We start from the raw sequence: 11490 nt of genomic DNA on the forward strand, positions 1-11490 counted from the left end.
TTGACTGGAGCTGGAGTAAATAATTCATTAACAAATCGAAATTGCCCTCAGCTACGTCATTTTCATCTCTTAAGAAATTAAAAAAAAAATCGAAGTTATTTTCCAATGTGATTTATTTTCCTTGTATTTGGAGGCAAAATGTTTATGTATGACCATTTGCTTATTGTTTTGTAATACTTTCTAATCTAACATCTCCTTATTGTTACCGGAAATGAATTTAATCAAACAAATCAACAAATTCTATCATTGTTTTTCTGTTCGTTAATTTTCATAATCTTTTAATCTGAAACCAATCAGCATTTCACAAATTGTTCCTCTCTTTATCATCATTCTGATCAAAATCTTTGTCAACATATTTTCATTAATTTCAAGGTTGCCTCCAATTTATTAGCTTTCTTGAAGCACAATAGTTCTTACGACTGCATGCGAGTCATTATTTTGATTTTTGTTTTCATGCAGACAAAAACAAAACAAATGAGAAATATTTCAAGGGGAAAAGGCGCCGCGGGGGTCATTTGTCACTAGCGAAATTTTGCAAAGCGGCGCAGAACAATTCTAGAACATGGTAAATGTAATTTAGATGCCCGTCAAATGACAATGGACAGCTGGGAGGCCTTTGTCGAAAATGAGTAAACAGGAACAGCGTTTCATCCTAAGTTTTGTACCTGACGAAAATTGCAAATTGGTCGTTTGTCAAGAGTCCATGACGAATCTACTGTTTTGACTCACCGATTTTCGACAAAGACTTAATAGTTGTTATTGTCATTAAGGGTATTTGACGGCATTTTCTATGCTCTTGAAAGCGTTCCACGTTATGGTGCGTAAACTGTATTATCGGCACGCCTACTATCATTTGGCGCATACATTCGTAATTCCAAAGCTTCGTTATTCCGAAGGTTCGGATATTTCGAAGGTTCTTTATTCCGAAGGTTCGTATTTCCGAAGGTTAGTAATTCCGAAGGTTCGTTAGTCCAAAAAAGAAATGAGGTTCGTAATTCCGAAGGTTCGTTAATCCGAAAACGAAATGAGGTTCGTAATTCCGAAGGTTCGTTAGTCCGAAAACGTAATGATTAACGAACCTTATTTCGTTTTCGGAACAAAGAACCTTATTTCGTTTTCGGACTAACAAACCTTCGGAACATCGAACCTTATTTCGTTTTCAGATTATCGAACCTTCGGGATAACGAACATTCGGAATTACGAACCTTCGGAATAACGCCACAAATGTTCGGATTAACCCTTTTACGTTTTCGTATTAACGAACATCGAGGTATATATAGGCAATTTACGTGTTTCGGAATTAAGAACCTTCGGAATAAAGAACCTTTGGAATTACGAAGTGTAACCTCATTTGGTATACCATCTGTTCGTCCACTATCCACATGGTCTAATTGCCCATTCGTTCACTCACCATTTCGTCTAATAAACAGTAGGTCCAATAGCCATTTAGTCAATACTACATTAGGTTTAATTGGACTATAACTTGTTAATTGTGAAAAATGGATACACATAAAATGGATAATAGACCAACTGGATATGAGACGAAATGGTCATAGACGAAATGGTGATTAGACGAAGTGATCATTGGACCAAATTGTTGTTAAACGAAATGCTGATGGACGGAATGGCATTGGACTAAATGAAGGTAGACCATGTGGTAAGTGGACGAGTTGACAGTGGACGAATGGGCAATGGCACTCCCATTATCATATTCCCATATTAAGGCCTATTATGGCATTTTTAAAAATTTGATTTGAATTGATTTGATTTATTTCATTTAAACACATTACTAATAGGCCCTCGATCAGCGAATTGCTGGTTTTCAGACTTCTGAGAGGCAATGCCATATACAAACAATACAAAGAATAACAAATCAAAATAAGTAAAAAAAAACCTATACACGTATACAAAACTAAAGAGGGAGGATGAAACAAAACAGAAACGATGCAAAAACAGAAAAAAAATTATAAAAATAAAAGAAAGAAGAAAAAGGATTAATTTAAGCCATATTCATGGCTGTGACAGGAAACCATTAACTGCAAATAATTGGTGTTTTATGAGAAAAATTGAATGCCTTTTTCCGCCTTTGCATCCTCGGGAGTTACACACTAATCATCGCTATTCACTGTAGGGGAGCGTTGCTCATTATATAGAAATCATTATTGTTTCTTTAACATTATTGTTTCTCTTGCATTATTGTTTCTCTAACTCCCCACTTGCTTTCAATCTTTTTCATGACCGTGTAATTTAGGAAAAATGAAGAAGAAAATAAGATTTCAGTTTTATTATTTTCGTGTTTATGATGACAGGAATTGTAAAAAATAGAAATAGATATTATACGTGAAGAATAACATCGGCAGGTAATTAGCCTACTTTGGAAACTGAGTCACCTTGTGTTGTTAAATGTTTACTCTGTTAAAAAGAAAATTATGAATACAGTAAATATACAGTAGAGTGACTTTAAAAAAAGAAAACAAAAAGGAAGATAAAGAATCGACTTAAAAGTACATTGATATGGCTTTATCGAATTTTCCTTTATTTGTAAGAAACATAACAAAATATGCATTATATGATTACTATACCCTGAGTGAGTGAGTGATGTCACATTTCATTTAGTTTAATTTATTTCCATTTCCAACATTCATATTTTTCTTCGCACAATAATCATTATAATACAGAACATAATAAGCAATGAAACATAGTGTTTTAACGTACAAAAGTTATAGCTAAAAAAGCGGAGCTTGTAGGGTGCAACCTCCTAGTAAAAACATCGCCATGTTTTCCTTTGAATATGTCTATGCGATCTCCATTAATATTATTCCAGATTTATGTTCCAAGAATTAATGCAAGGTATATGATTACAGAATTTACACCTTGTGCAATGTGTTTACATCGAAGCTAAACTGTGGTGCTAACCGGTGTGCGTAAAGAACTCCACTAGCCATAATATACTCTGGTGTTAAATTTACATCGCTATTTCAACACGCAAGGGTGTGTTCCGAAATTACGCAACATTCTGTAAGTGCATGTCAGACCCTAAATTGCTAAAAAAATCGTGATTCTGTTTACAAGGTCAATGCAGATTGTGTTTTTTAACCATAAATGATACATTTCTGATTATGTTTACTTTTGTTGCTTTTATGCTATAAAAGGGTCCGACAGAGTTTATCGAAAAAAAACAATAAAATTCAAAGATTCGAAAAACAGAGAAATACATAAAAATAAAAAACAATAAGATAGATAAGAAATTGAATATATTTTCGCATTTTTGTTGATATTTCTAAGAAATGTAAAAAGTGATACTCTCACCAAAAAATAGCATTCTTCTAGCTTCATAAAGTGAGTTAAAGACAAAAACCTACACAACACATTCTAGGGCTAATTTCATACGCTAATTTGCATAATTAATAAAGTATATACAATTTTTATTCTATTTTACTACACTGGTGTTGATTTAACACCAGCCCGGATTATGTCCACACCAACATCGGAGTTTTTGCACTGTGTACAGTCCTTTACATCCTGCTCTACGCGCGTGCAAATTTTCGCTGCGATCGCGCAATCACTCGGCCGAGATGTGTCGATATAGTAGATTTTTAATTGTGTATAGTTGTGACTTACGTCAGAGCATAGAGCTATACACTCTTTAAGAAAACAAGGTCAAAGTTAGCACCTTCTGCAGCTCCAGAGGATTCCATATCCATCCCATGTGAAAATAAAAATGACTTTACTTATTCTCAGAGTAAAATATAAAATATTTTAATAATTTAAACATAATATAACAACATATACAGCACGGGTGAATTATTTATATAATTTCAACAAATGGTGGCCAGTGAATGGTTTTTATATATTTTCAATAATTCCTTTTAAATTATCCAAAACGTCAACATTTTTAAACTTTCTTCTTTCTTTCCGATAGATCATTACCCCATGCGCTTTGCTTGTTTGATATAATAATATTGTTTTTGGAGAAATAAAATCTCAATTAAATTCATTTATGACTCAGTTCATTGTTCGGTGTCCCCAACGGTCATTTTCTCCTATAACAGTGTGATTAGTGGGATGAGTCAGAAACAACTGTTTATTTTTTCTTGACACGGACAACAATTAATGATAATGATAATTACAGACAGGACACATTCACAATGGGTTGGATACTGCGCGCGAGAAATTTGGCAGTTCACATCAAAAGGGGCGCCCCAGTTATAATCCCCTTCCGGAATATATATATATGGTTGTACAAATTGATTAAACAAACGTTGATTGTTCAAAAGAATCAATCGTTGATCCAAGGGAGAAAAACATCGTTCATATTTAAGCTGGACTCAGAAATACAATCAGCAGTTCTATTGTCCATGCCTGGCAGAAAAATCCTCAACCGAGTCTCACTCAATACTTCTCAACAAATTTAAATTTTTACGAAAATTATATCAGCTCATTATAATTGCGTTATGGTTTAGTGAAACGGGAATACTTTTTACAACATATAAACAGGAGTACACTATCGGTCAGATCATCTTCACTTTATTTCGAGTGCGACCAGGAGTATAAAAAGCTGGAATTTTCGAAATGAATTTGAAGGTAAGTAGACAAAATCTGAAATTTATAATGTTGTTTTGTCACACAGCATGGGGTCGGGGGGGGGGGGGTGCGCCATAGACCCCCCCCCCCTCGTTCCTTGTCAAAGATTCTGAACGACAAGAAAAAAAATGTCGCCTTTTGCGGGTGATAACCCTTCTTTTTTTATTGCTTGTCATTTTCTTGAACTACCCCTTCCTCTACTCTATTAGGTCCATGAGTAGACCTACCGAAAGTCAATACGTATATCCCCGTTTAACAATTTCCGTCCAACGACATTAGGCGATAATCAATTCAATTAGGACATATCCAGGGTTTGAAAATGGTTCTTGTCCTTTGTCAATGTCAGCACATAAACAGGTTATCACTACGAAAATTGTAAATAAATATCCTCCCCAAAAACCTTAAAATTCATAAGTGTGAGATATTGGTATTATTATAGATATGTTTCCCTAAAAATGTAACGAAGAAAATGAAAAAAAAATATTATAGGGGAAACCTTGTTTTCTTCCTCCATATTGGTGGCTCATGCAGAGGGTTAGGCGGGGTTCTCTCGCAACATGGATCATTCAATGAATAACTCGGCAGGAGACTCTATGTCATCAGACATGATTCATCGAGACATATTCGAATTAATAATAATATGAATCAACATAGTACTTACACTTCTTGCATGACAATAAAAAAATGGTGATAATGACGAGGTTAAAATCTGTATCCTTATCTCTTCTTTCCCTTTTTTTGTGCTTGCTTCAATTACTACTTGAACTTACACTTTAGTGACCATTGTGAAATGTCTAATATTGTATAATGAGTTTTTATTCTTAAGTTTGCCTCTTATTCTCTTTCCAGTTTCCACCTCTTGCTTTCCCTTTTCTTTTGTCTTATCCTATTTCTTTCCCTTTTCTCACCCTTTTCCTCTCCTCTCTCCTCTTTCTTCCTAATCTTTTACTCCCCTATTCTTCATTGGTGACACCTTGTAGTAATTATGTAATGATTTTTTGGAATTTACTTATGATACAATTCTTTTTCATCTGTATGAATCTCCATTGAATTTGAATATTTATCTTTATATTTTTGTGTGTTTCTATTTGAACATGACTTGTAAACAGTCACTCATTTTAGTCTTTGACTGCTTGTGATCGTATTTTGATAGTTTTATCGCAATAAAATCCAATATATACATAGGCGGCGGAAGCGGGGGTGGGGGGATAGATCCCCCGAAACTTTTAGGTGGGGGACGGTCCCCCTAGATTTTTAGTTGATAACTTTTTTTGTTTTGACTTTTGCTTGTCAATTTTGTTTCCTGCGTCCCCCCTAAATTCTGGTGAACCCCCTTAAAATGTCTCTTGTCCCCCAAAATTTAGGTTGATGACCTTTTTTTGCTTGTCAATTTTTTTTACATGTGTCCATCACAAAATTTCAGGTAGACCCCCCCTAATTTTGTTTGCTTCCGCCGCCAATGAATATAGCATAATCGAAACCACAACCTTATCTGAATTTGAAACGAGAGACATATTAAGCTAAAAGACCATAAAAACATATGATTTTGCAAAAATTAATTGTATCCCAGTCTTATTGATTAAAAATCCTAGTTAAAATCAATTGATCAACGGGTCGGGATACCATAGGGGAAATGTTAACGAACTTTCCAGCCCAAGTGATAGAAAGTGAACGTTACAGTTTTAAAGCGATTGAATTTCCTAGACACTAATTTCCTAATCTAATTCTAAGTACTGACCGCATGTAACTTCAAGCATAGTTTTCTATAAGTATTATGTTCTCAGAAAAAAAATAGAACAATATCACCTACAGACCAAAATATGCCTTTTGACATCGTAAGATTTTGGCATTTGACCACTCCCAGTTTTTTGTTATGCCTAAAAAATGAAAAATTATATCTCTTTTAAACTAACATGTACATGTATGTCTTTATTTAATAGATCAAATGCACCCTCCAAGCAGTACTGAGCATTGCTACAATGTGGCATACGATCAACGCACAGGGTAAGTTGTTTTTTCTAATTGGTCTGATGCCAATTCGTCCAATTGCCAACTCGTCTACTATCATTTAGCCTACCATCAGTTCGTCTACAATACACATGGTCTAATTGCCATTTGTCTAATAACCAGTTGGTCCAATAGCCATTTAGTCCATATAGCCTTTGGTCCAATTCGACTGAGTGTTAGTTGTGCAAAATGAATGACAATGAAATGGACATTAGACCAACTGGTAATATGAGACGAAATGGTCATAGACGAAACGGTGATTGTAGACGAAGTGATGATTGGACTAAATGGTTATTGGACCAAACGGTTGTTAGACGGAATGTTCATGGACGGAATGGCATTAGACTAAATGAAAGTAGACTATTTGATGAGTGGACGAGTTGGCATTAGACGGATTGGCAAGTTACCGTTTTTTCATGTGTAGGTGAAATGTTATTTCAAACTTTCAGGGACAATTTAGGATCTACTTAGACTTTGCAAGATTGCACAACTATTCAAAACATACTGGATGGATTGCATGAACTAGGTTGATCATCCTGAGGTATTTTATTATTGTTTATGGTAGCCCAAACATGGAATTTTGTATCGGCGCAGCGCTTTGTAACTGAAAGGAAAAAGGCGCCTTTGGATTGGATTGGATCAACCATGGACCTATCCATGGATTGGATTAACCAAGGACCTATCCATGGATTATCTATGCGAGGGTCTCGATGGGGGCAAATAACCAAGATTGCATTTTATTTCAAAATATATTTAAAAAAAGGAAAAGATCTTGCGCACAATTTACTTCTTTTTTTGGTGGGGGATGATAATGATGGCGCTGCTGCTGCTGATAATGATGATAATATGATGGTGCATATGATGATGGTGATGATGAAGAAGAAGAAGAAAGAAAGAAAGAAGATGGTGGTAATGAAAATGATGAAAATAATGATGATGATGAACAATGTTGCATCGAAAATCTGGTCTAGGCCTATACATTGACAATTAACACCTGTTCTTGACCCACCTCTATAGGTCTGAATCCCGACAGGGGTGTAACATTTCACCTCCGCGCCGTCTGTGCCCCCTACCAACTTGAACTCGCCAAGAACGGCCACAACTCCTGCAACAACAAGGTGATTGACGAGATGCACGATTACGCCGAGAACGTGTACCTGCAGGGGTACAACCGAGACCTGGTCGAGGAGTACCTGAAGCTGTCTCAGACCGGTGAACTTTGTTACTCAGAGGGTATGAGGGTACACCAGATCACCGGAAGTTGTGACTGCATGAACAAGGTCTGCGATCGTCACGACCCGAAGAAGGTCGACTACTGTAACAGTAAGTGGGAAACTACGAACGTAGAGGGTGTAAATACTTTGCAGTGTTGCTGACTCCCTCTGGAAATGAAGTGGGTCATTTTACAGTCACACCAACGACTACAAACCGATCGATGATATGTCATTGGTAATAACGTAATAGCTTTGATCGGTCTGGATCTGTTTAACCAATGTGACTGTAACATCGACTGTACTCCATTAGGGTTTACCCCGAATACACACACGAGTCGTCCAATTAACCGACAATCGAGGACGTTTTGAATTAAAATGGTTTAAAAGTCGACAGCCCGAAACAGTACACAGCCCGAAACAGTACACAACTGGGCGTTGTGGTGTGCACCTGTAATCCAAGCTATGTGGGGAAGTTACAAATTGATGCAGAGGTTCGAGCCCTGGTCACGTCTTTCGGATGGTGACGTTAAATGTCGGTCCAGACGTAAATAATCATAATATCTGATTGATAAACGTCTGACAAAACTCAAATGCACACACACAGAATACACGAGCTAAAAGCAATGAAAAAATGACGTGTATAGCAAACAGGCCAAGGAGACAGACAAAATGAAAAACGGGGTTAGGGCAGAAAGTTGATGGATTTTTTTTCCCTGCAAATTAGTTTGGACAAGTTAAAGAGAAGATTTCACTCGGACATGTATTTGTCATGATCTGGTGTGGGAGGTTAGTTTTATTTGTAATATTAGTATTTGATACATTTTGTAGTGCAAAATATTTTTAGGTCTTTTTCAGTCATATTTCCTTTCTCTTTATCGCTTAGTGGCATTTGCAAAAAGCGGTACATACAATGATGATGATGATTTATTATTATCATAAATATTTAAAATCCAATGATAAGAGTGAAGATTTCATTTTTATAGCAGACCAAACACATAACCAGTCATCGTTATCCCCTAATTGTGCTACCGTCATACCTATATGAACCAACTCGAAATCGACCGATCATAAGTGATCCATCATGTCGGTGGAGAGTCGGTTCCATCTGTGTGTTGTATAATAAAATCTTTAATTGAATATAATGCTTTTGTCATTATTTTACCCAACAGATATTGTCCTATCGCCATTTACACCCTCAATGAACACATCGTCAGCATACGATTGGCTGGGGTTTCAGCTGTCTTGGTAAGAACTCACTGGACTAATCTCGGTGCGCAGACGATCTATGCGCAACCCGTGATGTTGGTGGTATCCGTTGCAATGGCAACCGCCGGAGTGTATATGCCTTCATTGCTTTGGTATCATCTACGAGTATGACGTAATTGATAGACTTTGATATAATTGGATATGATTGGTCAATACACAAAACAGTGGTAACTTTACTCAATTTGATTACTCTTCACACTTAAATGTTGGGCCGTTACTGTCCACTGTGTTGGGTAATGTATGTTGGTAAAGAAGAAAATATATATTCTGGGTAATAATTATCCAATTGAGCAAATTTATTACCCAAGTATTAGTTTTTATCACCCAATTTGGACAGATTTTAACCACTTGTACTGTTTTTTGGACAGTATGATGCCTAGGGTTGGTTAAAAGTTGGGCATTTTTTGCCAAACTATTTTTTAAGAATGTTTAGATGTTCTGACATTGATGACATTAGAGTTGTAGATTTGATACAAAATGAAAACAAAAGTAAAAAAAAACAAACGAAGAGACGTTTCAAGTCTATCTGCCCTACCATCAGTTCCTCAAAATGCCTTGCATGAGGAAACCCTGTGTGATTCCATGCAACAAGCAAGTGTATGGCGAGTTTTATTTGACAGAATCGATGGAATCGCCTTTGGGAAATTTTGGATCGCAAAATACAACACGAATTAATCTAAAGGTGTGTAAAAGTTGGCAGTATACAACATTCATATCCTTGAAATAAACACCTACATTCTATTGTGTAAGAATTCAAGGGGGATGCAAAGTGGAAAAATATTTGATCGAGAGAAACGAGTCATTTCCTTTTTTCTCTAGATTATTGACCAATCATTAAAAGTTGTTGACGCGATTACTTGGCAAAATATTTTATGTGATATTTTTTATTCAAAATAACAGACACTAAATTCATCACGTTTTCCTTGCATTTCCTGTTTATTTCAGATATGTAAAATCTATACACTATTTCTTCACTAAACAATGCTTTTTAAAAACACTGCCATGAACGATTTATTGCTTGATTATAGTAATCATTGACCCAAATTTCAATACACATTAATACCTTCATTACCAATATAAAAACAATGACTTCCATTCATAAACGTATCATTTCACACAGAACTACTTTTCAAATCTATTGTATAGAGTAATATATGATTTTATAACATGTATAAGTTTCTTTCTTGCCGATATTACCCATATACAAGTGATTTTTTTTCTATTTCTGTAATTAGCGATTTTGTATGTTGATCTTTGACAAATTAAAATGAAATTCTCATAAAAAAATCTAAGCCATTGGTTGATTTGTTTTTCTTAATGATGTATTTCAACAAGCAGAGGATCCGATTGATGACAACATTCCGACTATTCATGTCACGAACGGCCTTTTCACACGTGATTCTTGAATCATCATTATAATGATGATTACTCTTGTAATCGTGACTGTGATTAGCGTTCGTGATCCTTATCATGTTCTAGTTTGATTTCACACGTGCTAAATATTCGTCATTAGCTTTATTTTTCACTGGAATCATCATTCAAATTACGATTTTTTTTACCGGGTAAAAGGGCGGTAAGTTTTATGTGAGGTAGACTACAAGAATAATATCAGATGGGACTGGGTTGGCTTTTCTACTATATAGATCAGAACGACGCTGATAAAAATATCACTTCTGTCACAATTGACAATCCAGGCAATGATCAAAAAGTTGTGAACTAAACTTAATTGTATTTCGCTGTCGTCATCAAAAGTTTGTTCTGAGTACAGTCAATGCGATAGAGTTGATAAATCGTGGTGAAATGATGAGCACTATGAATAGGCCTACTATCTAACTTTATTCTATACATACCAGTTCTAAAATGATGATAATGATATTTGTAATGAAAGTGTGTTATACTTGTTGTTCTTATTCTACAATGATCTCATTATACTCTTTAATCGACTTATGTATTGGAATGAATATGTATTACGAGCACGCCAATATTTTGTATTTGTCTCTCCTTGATTACTATTGTATTTTCCTTATGTGTTGTAATTTGTATATTTACATGTAAACAAAATGAATTTCCATTAGGTTGGACAATAAAAAACTAATATATCTCTCAAGCTTGGTAACTGGACACATTTGAACGGTAAGTTTTAAAGTATAGCGCTCCCAACAGAGCTATTACAACAAGTGAGAAGAGTGCGGGTATCTCGCAACTCTTGGGTCCCATTTCATAAAGGAATAATAACTGTTTTAACTATTCCATTATGGCAACTACACTGGAACCCTTGATTTTGATTGGCTGCTGAGCCCTGTTACCATGGCAGGTGGGTGTTTCATAAAGCTGCTGTTAGTAAGATAAGAGCGATTTTAAGAACGATTGGTGATCCTTTCTTGTGGTAAATGGTATATTCATTGGCGATGGTCTAGCG

General features: G+C 35.6%; 1 protein-coding gene across 1 annotated transcript; it reads left to right on the forward strand.

Annotated features, from left to right (window-relative positions):
* The first annotated feature begins 4289 nt into the window (after positions 1-4289).
* On the forward strand, positions 4290-9269 carry LOC121406389. Its single transcript, XM_041597428.1, has 4 exons — positions 4290-4584; positions 6525-6588; positions 7609-7914; positions 8975-9269. Exons 1-4 carry the CDS (start codon positions 4573-4575, stop codon positions 9052-9054), a joined length of 462 nt encoding a protein of 153 aa, XP_041453362.1. The 5' UTR covers positions 4290-4572; the 3' UTR covers positions 9055-9269.
* The last annotated feature ends 2221 nt before the right edge of the window (positions 9270-11490 follow it).

The sequence above is a fragment of the Lytechinus variegatus genome, chromosome 19 (genome assembly GCF_018143015.1).
Source record: "Lytechinus variegatus isolate NC3 chromosome 19, Lvar_3.0, whole genome shotgun sequence".
Taxonomy (NCBI): domain Eukaryota; kingdom Metazoa; phylum Echinodermata; class Echinoidea; order Temnopleuroida; family Toxopneustidae; genus Lytechinus; species Lytechinus variegatus.